Source organism: Phoenix dactylifera, chromosome 11, assembly GCF_051530095.1.
Source record: "Phoenix dactylifera cultivar Ajwa chromosome 11, Ajwa_hap1_PhDact_Kaust_v1.1, whole genome shotgun sequence".
Classification (NCBI taxonomy): Eukaryota; Viridiplantae; Streptophyta; class Magnoliopsida; order Arecales; family Arecaceae; genus Phoenix; species Phoenix dactylifera.
This window is the reverse complement of record NC_143200.1, coordinates 12,563,838-12,585,061: the sequence shown is the minus strand read 5'-3', so window position 1 is coordinate 12,585,061 and position 21,224 is coordinate 12,563,838. Positions and strand designations below refer to the sequence as shown.

Sequence of the window (21,224 nt, the reverse complement as noted above, 5' to 3'; positions counted from 1 at the left end):
GCCAATCTCGGTGGCCGATGGAGGCATAACTCGGAAAAAAGAATGCCAAAATAGGGCACCCCTATATTGGAAAGTATTCCGACAATTTGCCGGCACAAATCATGAGGAGCGAAAGCTAAGATACTAGAGAAGAAAGAGAAGAAGATGGACTCTTACCTTGGTTCGGCGAGGCATTCTAGCAACTCTTTTTGGCAAAAATTGGAGGAAGAAACTTAGAAAGGAGGGTTGAAATCGGTGGCAATTTCTTGATTATTTGTTAGTGGAACTCAAGGAGGAGAAGGGGTGGTCTTAAATAGGCGAAAATCTCTGATTTACCGGTGTTTGGATCGCCCTAAAATTTTTAGTTTCCGACATAATCAGGATCAGAGAGAAAGAAGACACCTAGTCGGAGTCTTTCTCCTTATTTCTCGCACGTGCATCGCATGTGGATCCTTGGGCTTAGCCTCTTTGGGCTGGCCGACAAGCCCAAGGCTACTGGATATTATAATGAAGTTGGCAGTGCATCGCATAGTAGGATTTTGCAGAAAAATCTACTCCTCCCCAACTAAATATTTAATTTTTATTTTGTTTGTCAATTTCTTTTACATTTTATCTGACCATTATATCTCTGTTTTATAAAAAATTATATGTTTATATTAGTGAATGCATGCATATTGATAACCGCGTCGGTGATGGAGACCTATGAATTGGCAGATTATGGCAAAGCATTTTTCAGGGTAGTTATCTTGTAGAGAACATTTTCTTTAAAAAATATAATATAACGTTGCTATATATATATATATATATATATATATATATATATATATATATATATATATATATATATATATATAATGAAAAAAAAAACGCCCTCACCCAACCACGGTAATCCGTATGTAATTATTTTCTTTATCTGCATGTGGCATCAACTTCTCAGGTAAGGCGAAACAATGAGTGCTTAATAGGATAAGATAATGTTGCGATTGAAAGACAAACAATAAAGTTGTTATATAACTTTCTTTCGGAGGTCCATTATTTTAAATCTTAACCTCCTTGCAAAATTTTATTGTTACAATCCAAGATTTCATTTAGAAAACTTAGTTAGAATATATTATTTAAATTTTTTGGCCTATATAAATATATAAGATATACGCAGTGTATAATCGAAATAGGACTATATACATGTAGGGCTGTCAAACGGGCCGAGCTGCTCGGGCTCGGCTCGGGCCCGGCTCGGTAAAAGCCCGGCTCGAGCTCGGCTCGTTAGTCAAACGAGCCCGAGCCCGAGCCCAAAATGAGGCCCGTTTAAATCTGAGCCCGAGCCCGAGCTCGAGCCCGAGCAGCTCGCGAGCCCAAACGAGCCCAAAAGAGAGCTCCAAAATCGAATTGGATTGGTTTGGGTTGGGACTTAGCCCGTTAATCCAAACCCAATCCGTTAATCCTTCCCTCCCACCTGACTGGCTGACCACCTCCTCTTTTTTTTTTCTTTTTTTCTTCTCCTTTCTTCTGGGTTTCTCCAGAAGCTTCCGGTGCCCTCCCCTCCCCTCTTCCGGGTGTCCCTCCCCTCCTCCCCTCCGGGTGTCCCTCCCCTCCCCTCTCGCCTTTCTCCTCCGCCGCCGATGACTCGCTGCCTCCCTCCGCCGCCGATGCCGAGCTCGGTTCCGTTTCTCCCCTCTCTCTTTTCCCCTCTTTGCCGACTCCTCCACCGGCGATCGTCGCTTTCGCGAGCTCTCCAGATCCGAGCTCCCTCCGCCGCCCTTCGTTCGTCTCAGAAGAAGAAGGCACCGGTCGTTAGGGCTGTTAACGACCGCGAGCTCTCCAGATCCGAGCTCCCTCCGCCGCCCTTCGTTCGTCTCAGAAGAAGAAGGCACCAGTCGTTAGGGCTGTTAACGACCGCGAGCTCTCCAGATCCGAGCTCCCTCCGCCGCCCTTCGTTCGTCTCAGAAGAAGGCACCGGCCGACGAGGTGAGTCTTCTCTTTTTTTATTTCTTTCTTCTGAGTCGCCTTCGTTCGTCTCTCCCTCTCCCTCTCTCCAGATCCGAGCTCCCTCCGCCGCCCTTCGTTCGTCTCAGAAGAAGGCACCGGTCGTTAGGGCTGTTAACGACCGCGAGCTCTCCAGATCCGAGCTCCCTCCGCCGCCCTTCGTTCGTCTCAGAAGAAGAAGGTGAGTCATTCTTCTCCTTTTTTTTAATTTCTTTCTATCCTTCTTCTCTTCTTCTTCTCTTTCCTTCCTTCATTCTTCTCCGACGAACCGCCGGAACTGAGCTCGGCTGGCGGCTGCTCGTTCTTCTCTCCGACGGTCGACGGAGACAGGGACGGGGATGGCCGGATGGGGCTGGGGATGGGGCGGGCTCGGGCTCGCCGCTCGGGCTCGGGCTCGGGCTCGGGCAAACGAGCTTCACGAGCCCGAGCCCGAGCTATGCCGCCCGAGCCCGAGCCCGAGCCCAATCCTGGGCTCGGTACCGAGCCCGAGCCCGAGCCCGAGCCGGGAAGTTGGTGAAACGAGCCGAGCCGAGCCTGCGGAGGCTCGAGCTCGGCTCGGCTCGTTAATAGCCCTATATACATGCATGTATGAATCTCCATATATTTCTTCGTTTAAAATTTTGACGTCCTCGTCAGACTAAAGATGCAAATCCATTCAAATTTAATCTCAATCACTACGATTGATTCATGGTCAGCTTCAATAGGCTCATGCTATAGTATTTTCTAGTCCATATAGAGACCATTATCAGATCTACTCCGACACTATTTATTTATGTGGCACGGCCGGTGTACCTCCAAAGATGGGTTATTTAGGGGTCAAAAGTTTAGATTTACCTATTTTTTTCAATAAGAAAAGCGCTTCCCCAGATCCCACAAAAGATCGTTGACTAACTTCTCGTGACTTGAGCCATTTCTATGTCACTTTGTCGGTAAGAGAGCACACATGAACTGAGATTGACTTCCCTTACCTTTACTGCTCCAAAGATTGGTGTTCTTTTCAAGCACTCCCTTGTTCCCCTTAGGGCTATTCTTGAATATGAAAAAAAGTCCTATTTCCCTTATCGTGCAATCAGAGGGGTTCTCAAACGGCGAAGCCTTACACCGGTCGTGCTGTCCAAGAATTTCATCCAAAAAAAAATTAGTTAGAATATATTATTTAAATTGTTTCGTAATGTACAAATACTTAAAATCTAATTTTTATGAATATTTTCCATTGGTACTCTTGCAACCGGCGAGAACTTCCAGTGGACCGATGGAGGTGGCTGTAATAATAAGTATGGGACATCTGGGGCTATTCTCTCTTTCTTCCACCCATGTTCTCAACATCATTAACATTGACAATAACGGAGTGGGAATTCCTAGCAACACAGGAAGAATGGACAAACATTAGAGACAAAGAAACATGGCTGTCGACGCTCGTCGAGCGACAAGGGAATGGCCCCAAGATTTTCAAGATCCAACATTCGAAATCCTTTCCCTTCTTGTGGGGCCCAAGCCTTATCATCTTCCCTTCAGCCCAAACTTTTGTTAAAAAAGTGACTTTATTTTTGAATACGTTAAAGAAATTTTTTTCTTAATAACGGTTTGTTTTTAGCCGTGCTCAACCATTACTTCTCTAGCGCATCAATAATCTCTTTTGAATTAATAAGTGGACAACGTTTCTTTGAGAAATAAAATAAAGTACGGGCTGAAATAAATGCGCATCAATAATCTAGCATATATGTTGCTAATGCATATGCATGTAATATATTTTGATGAAGATACAAGATTTACTTATAAAAGGATCCAAGGTTTGATAAAGTCTAGAGTAGTCTCTTTCTACAAAGAAAATCTCAGTTTTGTCGATGATAAAGGTAAAGTAGACCTTTCTTCTAACATATATTTTTTTCTTTTTTTCATACGTGCGGACATGCATGTGCACGCGGGCATGCCTCTACAGGTGTTAAGAAGAGATCTACGTTTGACGCAGGGCATTGAAGGCTCCGTCACGTGTTTTGTGCCCAAGAGAAGTCCATCATGTAAGTCCCGTGACTAGCTATCATGGGCGTACATGGCATTGCACCGCTTAGGGACATTGTTTTAAACAATCATGGTTCGCTTTCTGTAAACCTTACCCAAATTAGAACCACAATCCACCCCCTTTTCATATGTCTTCAGCGCCATTTTGTGACACTAAATGACTAAGTGCATATATAAATATCATTCATATTCATGTTGGTGCGACTTAATTATCTCCATTTAAATAAAATACATTTTCAAGAGTTAATATTTTTAAAAAATAATTGATCAATATTATGGGATTCATCATGTCATGATATGTTATGTGGTTCGTACATTGATGAATAAAAAAGTACATGCTCCAGCTAACATGGCTAACAAATCCTACACCATTCACCATGTAAGAATACAAAAGCGTATAGGAATATTAAGTCTATAGTGTAATATCCCCTAAAAATAAAATTTTATCTTTTGAATAGGTCTTTGATGCAGTAGTGAAAATTTTATGCATTGCTAGCTATTTATAATTCACTAGCTTTGTCAAGATTTGAGATAGCAGGCAAATTAGCCAAGCCAAACCGAGTAGATGCTACTTAGTGTACAGGACTCAGCCCAAAAATTTAAGCCGACTAGTCCAAACTAATAAACCCATATGGCATCCCATCTATTAATCAATATGAGAATATAACAATCTTCTCCATCTAATTTCATGATGTTCTCATCATGGTCCCCTACACAAGACAAAGGATCCAATCATAGCCTGGGTTCTAATCGATACTACTGGATCCTTCTTGAATCTGGAATCCTCTAGTAAGGAGCTCATATGACTAATAAAAGTTGTAATGAATAATGGACTTGGTTTTGATACCACCCGATATGAACTTGGTATGTGCGGCATTTAGAAGTTTTGCTTGCCCAGCCTATCACTTAAGCCTCTGAATGGGCTTGGCTTTGATTCTATTAGAGAATAGTCAAAGCTATTTGGTGGGATAGCCTGGCTAATGAGACCTCCTCCTTTTTTCGAAGCGCCATCGAGTACAGATTGTTTAAGTTCTTTTTGGAAGAGCCTATAAATATATTTTCTTTTTGGTAAATAAGAAGGCTTTTGAAGAATTCCATAAACCTCTATCTTGTTGGCCTTCTTTCAATAAAAAAAAAATGATGCACCAAATATTGCACGGAAGGTTCGAGCTGTGATATTAGGCTCAACTTAGCATGGATGTATTTGGATGCTTGAGTAGCTAATCCATAAATAAAAAATCTATTTGTTTTGGAAAAAAAAAGGGGTTGTCATGTGACTAAAAAGTTTAAGGAGTAGACGGAGATGAGGATTTCATTATCCTGATTTTTAGTAGAATTTGTTAAATCGAATTTCTCCTACAAAATATCGTAGAAGTACATTCCCGAGGAAAAAATATTGTCTAGAAGTATCGGGAACCTATGCAAGTAGGTCCGACATGAAAAGGAGGATAATCAAGCTCTAACGCGAGCTGGTTGGACAAAATCTCTCATTTCTAAACTCTACAGGCCTGAATTAGCACGTTACCCAGTAAAGCCAAACTTCTATTCATATTTGCAAGCTTCAAGGTTCCATGCTTGGTTTTCTGAGCCAAGCACTTAAAAAATATCCCAGTTGGGTGTGAATTGGGACGTGTCTTAGTAGTTACACCTATTTACTCAGCAACCAAAAATTTTGCATCTATCTGAATTATGCGCCCCAAAAGAATTTGGACATGAATAACTACAATATAGATAGGTCTTTCTCTCTCTGTTTTTTTTTTTCTCGTTTTAAAAATAGGTTTGGCTCATTTTCTAGCTAAATTAGCTAGAATGAGCTTGTGATTAAGCTTGCCTCAAGTTGTTTGTGAATAGCTTGATTGGTTTGCAGCTCTAACCTTTGCCCAAAATAATATGCATCAAAATCTCAACATGCAAGAAAAATGGCAATCAAATAGCTACACAAGGATGGTTGACCTGTAGAGTCCTAAACAGTGGATTTCTGATGCATGGTTCCAAATTAACTTTGAATTAATTTCAAATTATTGATAAATAAATCAAACTTGAACTCATATTTCAAGCTCAAAATCAACCAAGAGTGGCTCGTTTATCCCTTCAAATGATCTTTGTTCAACTTTCATAAGCTTTTAGCCCGATGACGAAATCAAGGACTACATCAAGTCATACCAACGAGTAACGGCTAGAATTTGCTTGATGGAAACGGCCCCGTTAGGAAGCTGCAAAAGGGCAAACAGAAGGGGGAGGGGAAGGTTTCAGCCCAAAAAAAAAAGAAGAGAAGAAAGGTTGGGGGGGGGGGGGGGGGGGGGGGTGGGGAAGGTCAGTGAGGAGAATCTTATCTCCTCCCGACAGCCAAATCCAGTGACAAATTATTCGGCTCCCCCTCGCCCCCATCTTGATCTCAACCTCTCTCCTCCCAAACAGCAAACAGTCTTCTCTTACGCCGCGCCAACTCGTTATCGGCCCGGTCAGGTGGGGCCTGACCGTTTGCTGCTTTCCTTCAAACAGCGAGAACACCGTTCGGTAAATCATGTCCGTCCAAAATTGTGATTCCCGGGGTCTGGCCCGAATCGTACGACGGGTTGCACTTTTATCTGCTGTATCACGCCGGACATGACATGAGATCTGGCAGCTGTGATTGTTCCGATTTGTTCCCGCATGATACCCTGCTTTTTTATTTTTATTTTTGGCTAAAGATATACCCTGCTTTTTAGATCTATAAACCCCACCCCAAAAGAAAAAAAAAAAAAATCAAGGTCGACAAGAAACCTTGTCGGCGGGTCCCGCTTTCCAACCAATGGCCAATGGGTGGTTCACACGCCGTCCAAGAAGGCCGGTGGCTGTCTGCTGCTGGACAGCTAAGCCTGAGGCCCCCTCTGCATGACCCCGCTCTCTTCCCTTCTTCCCTGAACGGCGAAAAGACACCGACCACCCTCTCTCTCTCTCTCTCTCTCTCTCTCTCATATATAAATCTTTAGCTAGAAGCGGGTGAAGATTGCGAGCAGGAGAGGAAGGGAAATGGGGAAGGTAAACGAAGAGGAGGAGGAAATTGGCAACAAAGCTGGCGCTGGTGGTGGAGGTGGAGATGGAAGTGGAGGTGGTGGCAGCGGGGGTGGAGGTGGAGGAGGAGGGGGAATGGGGGTGGTGCGGGTGTTGGTGGTGGACGACTCCCCTGTGGACCGAAAGGTGGTGGATATGCTTCTCAAGAGAAGTGGGGGAATGTTTGAAGGTAATCGGAGGTGGTCTCTGTTTTGCAGAGATCTCCTTTTTTGTTTTTCCTGAATGATGGTTGTTCTTCCTAGTTCCTATGTGGTTGCATTGAATCTTATATCTTTTTTATCATCAAAAAAGTTTTATATCTTTTGTGCTGTTATTATTCTTGCATTTTCGGATTGGTTGGGGTAATAGAATTCTCTAGCAGTTCACATGAATGTGAAATTTAAATTGTTTGGGGTATTTGTGGGTTTAAATGGGCGAAATTCTGGTATTTCCACTGGTTTTAGAATGTCCATTAGGTACAAAGACATGCTTTTCGTTGTCTGGTGTTTGGATTTTTACCTTCTGATGATTTTACTAAATTTCCTTTATGTTGTGTTTGTTTTGAAATTTTGACAAAATTTTCTGCTTATCTAGCGTCCGCATCCTACCTTCTATGTACGCACACATTATTCTCTTAAATCAAAACTCATGTTTTCATCCTTTCAGATTGTTTCATTACACTTCCCTGTTTGGTCCTCTTGTCGTAACTATATCTCGTGCAGGATGTTAAAATTGCAGAGGTGTAAAATGAACTGAACTTTTAGGAAGGTGTATGAAGCTCCATCGAAATGACCATTATAAATCATGACCTTCTATACTTAGATTCATTTCATGATAATTGAACCAACTTCTTGATGATTATATGGGCTACTCCAGCTATTTTGACTTTGTTAGAGTGCCTCTTTGATATGTCAAACATTTGCTCTCTCTCTCTTCCTCTCTCTCTCCATCTCTCTCTCTGTGTGTGTGCATATGTGCATGCTTGATTGCATGCACATGTGTGTTCATGCTGCTCTATGTTCTCTCTTCCCATTATTTGTTTAAAGCAAACAGTGGTGGATTTTGATAGTGTATGTTGCTTTATATTTTGTTATTGCCTGATTACATTGCAAAGATGGACTGTTTACCTTATCATCTAGAATGTATTGTCTTAGACTTGATAGTACATGAACAGTGATTTATCTATCGTCCCATTTGATCAGGCTTGTCTTGAATTAGTGGAGCTTGAACTTGGTTCTTAGGTTCAGAATCAATAATGACCCAAACCTGAAATGGAAGATCAAATAAACTGCTTGATTAGCCTTACTTGATATGGCTCGAAGTGGGGCTTACCACATATGTTTCATAGAGTGATAGAACATTTAGTTTGAGAGAAATAAAGCGATAATACATTTGACAGTATATTAACTGGTTCTGTTTCTATATTTATGATTCATAATTAAGGCTTTGACTTGTGGCATATTCAACTATTAGAATCCAGCTAAACTTTAATTCAAGCTGGAACCAAGCTTGAATCAGATTCATACTGAGCTTGGTTCAAGTTTGACAAAAACTTGATTTGATTTTGGATTGATTTAAGGTTATTAAGTGGGGATGGAGATAATCTTTTTCAGCTCAGTTTGAAACTAGGCTTAATTAAGCTTGATGAGTGGAATTTGATCTCAAACTTTAGGCTCAAAATAAATTTGAAGTTGAGCTTGACCAAGCCTAAGCTTGATTAAGCTTAACTTGGTTACTACCTTACAGCATCTTATTTTCTGCTACCATATTGGCTACCTGATTGCCATCTTCTTCTGTGATTGGTATAAATATTTTGTTGTGTTTTGAGTAGTTATAGCTTTAATTTGTTTGGTTCATATTGAACAGAAGGAACTCCCCTGTCTCTTCACTTTAAGGTTTCTTTCTATTTGAAGGGTTTCATTGGACTTGGTGTCTTTTTTGCCATTACATGTACTGCTTGACTTGCAATCATTTATTAACATGAAGACCAAAATGAATTTTAATAATGCATTCTAAAGCCAAAGAAGCCATGGATTCTTGTGCGTCATCCATATGGAATGATGAAATTACTTCATCATTTGTTGTGATGTCATTGCTTTTGAATTCTGACTAGGTGCAAACAAAACTTACTTATTCCAAAAGCCTACATTTCTATCACTATGTCCAGTCTTTTAATTGATGTCTTAATGTTAGGCATCTTCTAAAATTTATAATCTTAGATGTCTCAAAACTTTCTTCCCTTTCATTTCAGTTACTGCTGTTGATAGTGGAAAGAAAGCAATGGATGTTCTTGGCTTGAATGAAGGGAAGGCTGACTCTCCCAACAGTGATGTAAGTCACTCTTTCCTGGTAGCCTTTTATGGTATTGTTTCATCATTTACTTCTAGTTCCATAAGTCTATAACAATCCAGGATCTCACCCAAAATGGCTAGTCAGAAAGTATCATTTGGGTTTCTTTATCTTGTATAAGTTTTCAAGATCTATCGAGCAAATAACTAATATGGGACTAAATACGCCTGCATGAATCCTCAGATACTCTCCTTGTTTAAGTTCTGACATTCTCGTCCGGCTAAGAATTCAAATCCATTCAAATCTAATCACAAGCACCATGATCGGCATGTGGTCAGCCCCAATGGGTCTGTCCTGCAGTGTTTCCTAGTTCACATAGATTATGGGCCGGGTCCACTCTGATACCATTGTAACAACCCAGGATCTCACCCAAAATAGCTAGTTGGAAGGTATTATTTGGATTTCTTGATCCTATATAAGTACCCAAGATCTATCCAGCGAATAGTCGATGTGAGATTAAAAACATGCTTGCACGGGTTCTCACGTGTTCCCTCCGTTTAAGTCTTGGTGACCTCGCCAAGCTAAAGATTCAAATTCATTCAAATCTAGTCACGAGCACCGTGATTGGCTCGTGGTTAGCCTATATGAATCCATATTGCAATGTCCCTTAGTCCACATAAGTCATGAGGCAGGCCTGCTTTGATACCATTCTATAACAATCCAGAATCTTACTCAAAAAGGCTAGCCATAAGGTATTATTTTAGGTTCTTGATTTGTATAAGTACTCAAAATTTACCTAGCACATAACCAATATGGGACTAAATACACGCCCGCACGGATTCTCATAGAGTCAAAGTGTTTGAGAAGCTGTTAGTGGACTACCCCAAAACAAAGTACAGAACTCTACTCCACTTATGGACGAAATTCAAAGAATTCATTAAAGTTGTCAATTGTACAACAAGCAGATCGAGTCAGTTAGGACATTTTACAAAATGTTGCTAGAAGCTATTAAAAGGTTTAAAAAAGAACCTCTATAAATGTTTAAAATATACGAACCCATCAAATTGAGTCCTAATCAACTAATTTTTCAGTTGAATCTTTTGCTTTTCTCTAGGGTTAACGAATTGAATAGATTCAATTCATTAGCAACTAAATGTGGTTTTCCATTTCCCTCTCTTACTAGCTTGTGATATTCTAGGAAATTTGGTCAAACTTGATTTTTTTTTTCTTTTTTGGTTTGTGAGTCTGTTAATTGTAAACAACAAAATTGTGCAAGTTTGTTTTGTTGATCGTGTAGGTGTTCTTGCTGCTTGTGTTTGGCATTTATTACTTTTCAAATTATTTCAAATTCAAAAATAATGGTAACAAAAGTATATGAAGCCTTAAAACAGCAAGTTAGGATATTTAGGTTATTGGCTTGTGAACACTCTCCATGCAAGTTGAAGTGGCATGCTTATGGAATGGGCTCGTGGTCATCTCCAATCACAAATACTACTCTTAGCTCATGGTCATCTCTAACGGGCATGTGCTACAATATTTCTTTGTCCATAAGTGCCATAAGCTGGGTCCGCTTTGATACTAATTATAACAACCTAGGATCTCGTTCAAAATGGTTAGCTAGAAGGTATTACTTGAATTTCTTGATTCTGTATAAGTATCCAATATTTTTTTAGTGTATAATCAGTGTGGAACTAAACACTCACCAGATGGGTCCTTGCATTCCTTGAATGCGATGACAACATACTTAAATCACCTATTGAGCTTTGCAAGTGAAATCGGCGACTAAGTTTATCTACATAGTTACCCAATTTCAGCTTAATGATCTCTATCAAAATATTGGAAAGCTAACATCTTTGGTTGGCAATCCGTAGTAGTATGCCTAAAAAGTGTTACAGGCCCGACCCTCCTAGTATAATTGGCAACACAATGTTTTTGGAGAAAAGGCCAAAGCTTTTAGCAGCAGCATCACTAAGGAAAAGAAAAATTAAAGGTTATAGACTTGATCACTCGATTGAGTCAACTTGGTTTTGCTATGGACAGTGAGCTCAGTCAGGATTTGATCCTGCAATCACTACCCGACTCATTCTCGCAGTTTGTCATGAATTATCACATGAACAAACTGAATTCCTCCCTACCTGAGCTTCTAAATATGCTGAAAACAGTAGATTCTCATATCAAGAAGGACAAGGGTCCGATCTTTCTTGTTGATGAGAGCTCAAAGAAGAAGTCGGGCAACAAGGGTTCAAAGAAAAAACTAAATCCTAAGAGTCGCATCAAAAAGAAGGGAAAAAAAATCTCTAGACCCGGTACCTGTTTCCACTGCGGCAAGACGGGGCATTGGAAAAGGAACTGCAAGAGCTTTCTTGCAAGTGTGAAGCCTGATGCAAGTGTTGCACAAAAGGTATGTTTTTATTACAAGCCAATATGACATTAAGTTCTTCTGATTCTAATTCATGGGTATTGGATACCGGTTGTGGTTCTCACATATGCAAATCTTTGTATGAACTGCAAAAAATTAGAAGTCTGAAGAAAGGTGACTTCGAGCTATATGGCGCTGGAGGAGAATCCATCTAGGCTGAAGCTGTTGGCACCTACATACTGGAGCTATCCTCTGGAAAGTTTTTGAAGCTAGAAGACTATTATTTTATGCCAAAAATCATTAGAAATGTAATTTCAATTCCTTTGTTGCTTAAAAAAGGATTCAAAATAAATAAAAAGAGCAATGGTTGCTCTATTTCTTTATCTAATGAGTATTATTGTCATGGCACTATGAAAAATGGTCTTTTAGTATTATGTCTTAATAATGTTATGTTTCATATTGGCAAAGATAATAAAAAAAAGAGAGAATATTAATAATACCCTTCTCTGGTATTACCGATTAGGTCATATTAGTGAGACAAGGTTACACAAGTTGTATAAAGATAAATTCTTTGATCCTTATGATTTTGAATCATTAGGAACTTGTGAATCTTGTCTTATGGGTAAAATGACCAAGTCTCCATTCTCGGGACATGGAGAAAGGGCAAGTGAGTTGTTAGAACTTATACACACTGATGTGTGCGGTCCTATGTCAACTCCAGCTAGAGCTGGATACTCTTACTTCATCACATTTACTGATGACTAATCAAGGTTCGGTTTTGTGTATCTAATGAAACATAAATTCAAAGTCTTTGATAAATTTAAAGAGTATCAAAATATGGTCGAAAAACAAACTGGGAAGTGTATTAAAATCCTTCGATCTGATCGAGGAGGAGAATACCTTTTTAGTGAAGTTTTAGACTATTTTAAATTAAATGGTATACTCTCTGAATGGATACCTCCATATATGCCACAATTAAATGGTGTAGCTGAAAGAAATAATCGTACCTTATTAGACATGCCCTAGAAACTGCTGCATTAGTATTAAACAGAGTACCATCTAAGTCTGTATCTAGCACTCCATATGAGATATGGAAAGAAAAGAAACCTAATCTTAAGTATCTTAAGATATGGGGTTGTCATGCTTATGTCAAAAGAAATTTTGGATATAAGCTAAGTGTTAGATCGGACAAGTGTAATTTGTAGGTTATCCTAAAGACAGTTTAGAATATATCTTCTATTATTCTACCGAACAAAAGGTATTTGTTGCTAGACATGCCACTTTCTTGAAAAAAGAGTTTTTCTTAGAAAAGGGCAAGGATAGAAGAATTGAACTTGATGAAGTTCAAGACCTACAAGGTGAGACACATAATAATCCTCAACCAGAAGTATCCATGGAAGAGGTACAGCCACTACACACTACTCTCCGAAGGTCAGAAAGAGTGCGAAATGCACCTGAGAGGTATGGATTTATTATTGAGAATGATGAAGCCCACATCGTTGATAACGATTACCCTCTGATCTATTCGGAAGCTGTTAAGAGTAGGGACTCTTGACAGATGGCTGGACGCCATGAAATTCGAGATAGATTCTATATATACCATCAAGTGTGGACTTTGGTTGATGCACCTGAGGGAGTGATTCCAATAAGGTGCAAATGGGTATACAAGAAGAAGATAGGAGCTGATGGCCAAGTAGAAACCTACAAGGCCGAGCTAGTGGCAAAAGGTTCCAGGCAAAAACAAGGAATTGATTATGATGAAACTTTTTTGCCAGTAGCTATGCTCAAATCTATTCGGATTATGCTTGCTATAGCTGCATACTATGATTATGAGATCTGGCAGATGGATGTCAAAACTGTCTTTCTTAATGGTCACCTTGAGGAAGAGGCTTATATGACACAACCAGAGAGATTTGTCTCAAAAGGGAGAGCAAATCAAGTATGTAGGCTTAAGAAATTCATTTATGGATTAAAGCAGGCATCTAGGCGTTGGAACATCCATTTTGACATGATAGTCAAAGAGCTTGGCTTCATTAAAAATGTAGATGAACCTTGTGTGTACAAGAAGACTAGTGGGAGTGCTATTGTCTTCTTGATATTATATGTGGACGATATATTGGTCATTGAAAATGATGTTCCAATGATGCAATCGGTCAAGACTTGGCTATCGAAGAAATTTTTCATGAAAGACTTGGGTGAAGCATCCTATATACTTGGTATAAGGATCTATAGAGATAGATCTAAAAGGATGCTAGGTTTGTCCCAGTTTAGGTACATAGATAATGTGCTGAAGAAGTTCAGCATGGATGGAAGTAAGAAATGTTTCTTACCCATAGGACATGGCATACAACTCTCTAGGAAGATGTTTCCTAAGACATCTGAAGAGAGGAATAGAATGAGTTTTATTCCCTATGCTTCGGCAGTAGCGTTGATCATGTATGCTATGCTATGTACCAGGCCTGCTGTAGCTTATGCCTTAGGCATGGTAAGTAGATTTCAGGCAGATCTCGGGGAGGATCATTGGAAAATTGTGAAAAGCATTCTCAAATACTTGAGAAGGACTAGAGATGTTTTTCCGATTTATGGAGAATCAAAATTGAAACTAGAAGGCTATTTAGATTCTAGTTTTCAATCTGATCTAGATGATAGCAAGTCAATCTTTGGATATATCTTCACTTTGAACGATGGAGCTGTGAGTTGGAAGAGTTCCAAACAGCAAACTGTAGCTGACTCAACTACTGAGGCAGAATACATAGCTGTTAGTAAAGCTGCTAAGGAAGCAGTCTGGATGAAGAAGTTCATCACAGAGCTGGGTGTAGTTCCTGAGATTGCCAGACCAATCCCAGTTTATTGCGATAACACTGGAGCTGTTGCACAGGCTAAAGAACTAAGGTCTCATTATAAATTCAAGCACATTTTGAGACGCTTCCACCTTGTTCAGGAGATAATCGAAAGACAAGACGTCAAGATTGAACGAGTAGACACAAAGAACAATATAGCAGATCCATTTACTAAAGCTCTACCACAGCAGCAATTCAATCGTCACCTCGATTGTATGGGGTTAAAATATAAGGGCGATTGGCTTTAGTGCAAGTGGGAGATTGAAAGAGTAGATGCCCTATGAGCCAATCATTTGATGGGTTTCTCTTTGTAATCCTCCAAATCATGTATTTTGACACTTGATATATATCAATAAAGACATTGTGTTTCATCATTTGCTGCTTATCTGTTTTATTGTTGGATGATGAACCCCATAAATTAGGACATTGATTTTAGGGTTATGATGAGATCATACCAGTGATACCTAAAATTCTAAAATTTTAATTTAGAATATTTTCAGTTAAATTGGTGTATTGAGTCGGGGATCAATATTACCGAAAAGATTGGCGCATCTTATGTATGCTCGATGTAGAAGGTGATTGATCTCACAATCACTTGTGTGAGATACTAATACAAAGATGTGGGTGCTCATTAGAGGAATGAGTTCACTGAAATGACCAGCCATGAGAACATCTTATGGATTCTTACTTAATTGTCAAAAAATGGTTCTCACAGTGGGAGTTGTGCAAGTGATCCTTAGACCTAAGATCACCATGGTACCTTGTGCACTTGAACCCATGTTTTGGTTTACCCTCATTCACGACATTGCGTTGTGTACGGGGTATTCTGGATATAATGGATTTTGTACGAAGGTTGTGAGTAGGTCAACAACGAATCAGTCACTTCTAGTAAGAGAAGGTAACATCCTACTTACTCTAATCTTATGAAGATTCAAGAAGCCTTTGATCAAAGCAAAATAAAAATTAGAAAGAGTTTCTAATATTTCATTATTTGAATTATCATATAAAAGATTGAGAGAGACATGAATAAGTGATTGAGTTTGATATTGATCCATACTCATGCACTTATTCAGGATGTAGTATGACTGAGGGATTGAATTGCACGGTAACTTGCCACTGAAGGGTATGTTTAGATTTATCCAATATATTTCTTATCTTTCAGGTAGACATGATATGTTGCTAGACGTCAATCTTGTCTTGTGGGTTGATCGGATAAAAGAGTTTGATTAGATCAAAGCATCAGAAATGTTCTGATTGCTAAGTCAGGTTTAGCACTAAATTGGACCTAAATTGGATTAGAGGTATTCTAATCAGGTTAGGTCAACTTGCACCTGCACCTACTACTGGCTAAGTTAAGGAACCTAATGGGTCACACACAAGAAAATTGATCAAGGGTCTAATTGGATTAGATCATGTTTGCAAGATGAACATGCTAGCATGTGTTGCAAACCCTAGCTCCTTATTCAAATTAAATTCGAATCTGATTCTTAGATTAGGTTGATCTAATATGATTAGATCATGACCTAATATGGGTTAGCCAAGAGTTGGAACCCATTTGGCTTTAATTAGACATGATTTGATTAGGTTTAATGTTCCTTTAAGTTGGTTAAACCCAATTGGATTGGGTTTGATAGGGCCTTCACTTCTGGACCATTGGATGACTTTCTGGATGAAGGATCTGGTCCACTGGTTGGCGCCTTCATCTGGACCATTGGATGGCTTCCTGGATAAAGGATCTGGTCCACTGGTTGGCGCCCTCATCTGGACCATTGGATGGCTTCCTGGATGAGGATCTAGTCCACTAGTTGGCGCCTTATTTTGGACCATTGGATGGCTCCCTGGATGAATAATCTGAACCATTGGTCAGCGCCTGAATCTGGACCACTGGATGGCTCCCTGGATGAAAGATTTGGACCATTGGTCAGCGCCTGAATCTGAACCACTGGATGGCTTTCTGGATGAAAGATCTGGACCATTGCTCAGCGCCTGAATCTGGACCATTGGTGATGGCATCTTGCTTCTGGACCATTGGATGGCACCCTGGATGGTGATGCCTTGATCTAGACCATTAGATAGCCCCTAGATCTGAACCATTGGCTTTGGTTCCCTGCATTTGGGCCCTTGGATCATCAAGATTTAAGAGGGAGACGTGAGAAAGAAGTGTATCATTAGATACGGCTTTTTCTAAAGCTTGATACACCCTTCTCTTTAGCGCCCCATCATGATGGGATTCCCCCCTTGGCACACGCCTCATCATGATGAGGCGTGTGGATGGGATGCATCCCTTTGTGATGCATCCCTCCATCTCTTATAAATAAGGAGGCGCCCCGGGGTTCTAAAAAATCATCCGAGAAAAAGCCTCTCCTTTTCTCTCCCTTATCCCTTCTTTCTTATAAGCCTCTCTCTTTTGTCCTAACCCAAGACAAGAGGGTCTTCTTTAGGACAAAAAGGCTAGTGAAGTGGTATTAGAGCAAGTCCTCATATTCATCAAGTCATTATATGGGGAAAAGTTTGAATGCAATGACAACATACTTAAATCACCTATTGAGCTTTGCAAGTGAATCGGCGACTAAGTTTATCTACATAGTTACCCAATTTCAGCTTAATGATCTCCATCAAAAAAATTGGAAAGCTAACATCTTTGGTTGGCAATCCGTAGTAGTATGCCTAAAAAGTGTTATGGGCCCGGCCCTCCTAGTATAATTGGCAACACAATGTTTTTTGAGAAAAGGCCAAAGCTTTTAGCAGCAGCATCACTAAGGAAAAGAAAAATCACATAACCAGGTAGCTGGCAGCTGCTGTCCACTATCATGTTGACACTAAAAATTGGAAAATTTATGCTTATTCTAAAATGTGAAATGCAGTATATTCTAAAACAGAAAGGAAAAGAAAACAATTTTATCATATTATGGACTTCATAAAAATAAATTTACTCAAGTAGGATCTCCTTGATAAATTTCTCTGATGGTATTATGCAAAAGCTGAAGCTGCATGCACAGAGATACAAGTGCTAGCATATCAATGAAGAGTAGTTGGTTTCATGCAAGTATCGAGATAAAGGTATCAACAGGGCAAGTTTTCTATTTCATGAAAATTCATGCAGGAAAAGTGAATGTTGATCAAGCAGCTAAGAGGCAATTCAGTGTCTGATACGAGTTATCAATATTAAAGCAATGCAGTTAAATCAACATAATTTAGATTGCATTAAGGTATATTATAAAGAACTGCTTGGAAAATTGAGATGGCTAAAAAAGACCTACTAAACCTACCAAAACTACACGGAGTCTCAAAATGCGAGAAAGATAGTAAAAGATAGTTCTTTATTGTGCAAATTGTGAATTAAGGTGGGACATTGCAAAAGGTAAGTAAGAGTTTGATTGTGTGTTTGACTCTATTTCAGAGAGTTCTGCCATGAGTTGTCTTGAGGTGCAATAATATGGTAATCCACAGTGAACATATACTTTTGGTCCACATGTCTCAACCTGCAATGGTCCTCATCCAATAAGATATTTAAAGGTTACTTTTGTATATATGTGGACATATTGAGTCACCAATAATTAAGCATAGTTTAAGAGTTAATTTACATCTATAAATGGGGGATCTTGGTGCCAATTGTAAGTGAAGAAGGACAAGTTCAGAAAATCGCACCAGTGAGACCTTGGATCTCTGTTGACTGCCTAGCTTTACAACTGCTTATATAACTTCTTCATAATGCTTTCTTATTGAAGCTGCTCAACGGGTATGCTGGGTTGGGCTCAGCCCAAAGTACCACATCATGTAGTCAGATCTAGGCCAAGCCTATCCCAACCTTTGGGCCTACCTTCCAAACCCAAGCTTGCTACTTATTGGGCTCTTGGGTTGTTTGCTTCTTCTTTTTTTTCGAATCATTGGCTTGACCTTAACTAGTGAGCACGGTGCCGGGGGAAAGGGGGATGGGGATGATTGGCATTGTTGATGGTAAGGGCAACGAGTATGAATTGGGAGTGGAGGAGGGCATCAATGTGGAGTCGCGGCGGATTGGGACGGGAGGGGTCGGAGTGGGGAGGGGGGGCGTGGTGGATTGGGGGAGAAGGAGCAAGAGGAGAGGGAGGTGGGAGGAGGGGAGGGGTTGGCGGGGGGAGTGGGACTCAGGATCAGAGGAGGAAGGAGTCGGTGGGGGATTGGGATGGGAGGGGTCGGAGGGGGGGAGGCAAGCCATGGTGGAATTAGGGAGGACGCGGAGGAAGAGTAGAGGTGGTGGGGGAAAGGAGGGGAGGGGTGGGGCTTGTCTGTTGGCGTTAAAGCCGAAGTCAGCAATAGCAAGGGTAGAGTGGTGCGAGAGCTCGTGGAGTCACGCGTGAGGGAGAATTGGAGAGAAGGGCAAGGGCAAAGGGGTAACTTCTTATTATATATTATATTATACATACATACATGCATACATATATTAGTATAGGTGATTATATATATATTATATAAAGTCGGGCTTGGGAGGGGTCGATTTAATACCATTTGATGGGTGAGAGGCCCAAGCCCTTCCGAAATGATCCAAGCTTGGCGGGCCGCCCAAGATTTGAGCAGCTCTATTTCTTATACTTCTCCTGATATTTAGGATCTTGAATTTTCTTGATGACTTCTCCTGTGGCAGGAAGTTGACTGTATTATTAGTATAGGTGGTGGTAATAGCCAACGGATGGTACTAGTCAGTTAGGTGGGTAGATAGAAGGGTGGAGAATGTGCTCATAAAACTTCCAGGAAAACCCTAAGGTGGAAATTCTTTTGCTGAGATGTTGATGCAGTTGGCAGGTTCTAGCAAGGTGAATGGAGAATGTGAGTGGAAAACAAGTAAGACCATAATAGAGGAGTAAGATATAAGGTTGAAAAATAATGTCTAAAAACATAAAGACCAGACCTTAAATCCCATTTTATCCTTTTTTTACCCCCTCTTCTCTGCTTAGTCTTTGGTTATGTAGTCTTCTAAAAGCTATTGATAGATGTGTCTTGGATGAATATTTAATTCTCAGGTCAGGATGGAATCTTAACATCACCAGTTGTTTCCACTTTAGTGCAGTAACATTCGATATATTAAACTCTTGTAAATTATGGCAATCCCAGTAAAATCAGCTTCTGTTTATGGTGATATCTTCAATATCTCAAGATATTGCATTGTTGCTCAAGTCGTATTCCATGAATTTCACCTGTCTTTACCTACCACTGACCGATCTTCTCTTTTACAGTGTATCTTTTAGTTTGGTGGGGAGGAAAATCATTCATTAGTTTGTCTAGCCACTCATTCCGAAGAATTCACAACCTAATTAGTTACTAATAATGTGGTGCAGGACCAAAAGATTGATATTATCCTTACGGACTATTGTATGCCAGAAATTACTGGCTATAGACTTCTCAAGGCTGTCAAGGTATGTAGTTTTGATTTCAATCATCTTCTATCACCTCCTACTGCTCCATTCTACTATCATTGGTATCATATGACCAATATTAACGGAGCAAATTAACTGGATCGGCTTTGCTCGGCCTAGTTCCTGTTATTCAACAACTTTCGTATTCTTGTATATCAGGAGAACAGCTGCTCAAGATCCATACCAGTAGTCATGATGTCATCTGAAAATGATCCCCAGAGAATCAGCAGGTCCTTTAGCTACTTCCATCAGTCTGTTTATCCTTTTTATTAGTCATTTTTCTCTAATAAATGAAAGAAAGCAACTGTGGCAGCCACATACTTTATCACCTTTCAGTATCATACATAATACTTTTGAGTGATTAGTGAAATTACATATCAAATTGGAAATAAATAACTTCTTTTAGCTACATTTTTCCATCATAGTGACAATTCAGGAGTGGCTCACATTTTGGAAAATCATTAGATCTTCAGAATTGAAGTTTACAGTCTGAAGACTCTGAACCTACATCCAAAAACATTATCCTCTTCTGACGTCTTCAATTCGTCATAAGCTTTTGTTAACAATAAACCTGGAAACGCACCTACGGCCAAAAACTTCTGATTTGCATTCCAGTAAATTGTCCTTTGCCAAATCACAGGTGTTTCTCTGTGCAGGTGTCTAGATGCCGGAGCTGAAGATTTCCTCCTAAAGCCTCTACAAGTAAAAGATGTGCAGAGGTTGAGAAACTATGCTAGGCCAACAGCACCAACACCTGGCCCAGGCACCAAGAGGAAGCTGCCCGTAGATTTGATAGCCGAGAACTGTGGTTCGGAGCGGCGTCCACGCCTTGCTGGAGTTGCAGTAGCATGATCATATACTTAATTCCACAATGTTTTTTAACACAAAGTCTTGGTAATGAGATTCAAGGAGGTCTTTTTCTCATCTTGTGATATGGATATACTGGCGATCAGAACTATCTTATTTTTATTTTCTTATTCTTTTACCTAGTGCGTATGGGCATTGTTGCTGGACTTATGAGAATGGGCACCAGAGATTTATGTTCCTTGCATGGTTGAGACCCTTTTCAGCTGGTTTTGAATATCTTGTGTGAGAGATGAGTTTGGATCTAAAGGCAGGATAACTAGCTAGAGATACAACAAACTGTGATGTCTTTGACTTGATAAGATTATTGCGGCAGGTGAAAGGTCCAGGTGTTGTAAAGATGTGGCTTTGCCAGCCAGAAGGGTCTGATTTGGAGCTCTGAGATTTGGAAATTTACCAAGTATTGGAAATGGGAGGGAACTACAAGTGGTTATGCAAGGTCGCGTTAGGGATGATGCCATGACG

General features: G+C 40.1%; 1 protein-coding gene across 1 annotated transcript; it reads left to right on the top strand.

The window, feature by feature from the left end:
* The first annotated feature begins 6,863 nt into the window (after positions 1-6,863).
* Positions 6,864-20,946, top strand: LOC103717250 (two-component response regulator ORR3-like). Its single transcript, XM_008805565.3, has 5 exons — positions 6,864-7,204; positions 9,266-9,345; positions 19,818-19,895; positions 20,055-20,125; positions 20,552-20,946. Exons 1-5 carry the CDS (start codon positions 6,994-6,996, stop codon positions 20,745-20,747), a joined length of 636 nt encoding a protein of 211 aa, XP_008803787.3. The 5' UTR covers positions 6,864-6,993; the 3' UTR covers positions 20,748-20,946.
* Positions 20,947-21,224: the final 278 nt, after the last annotated feature.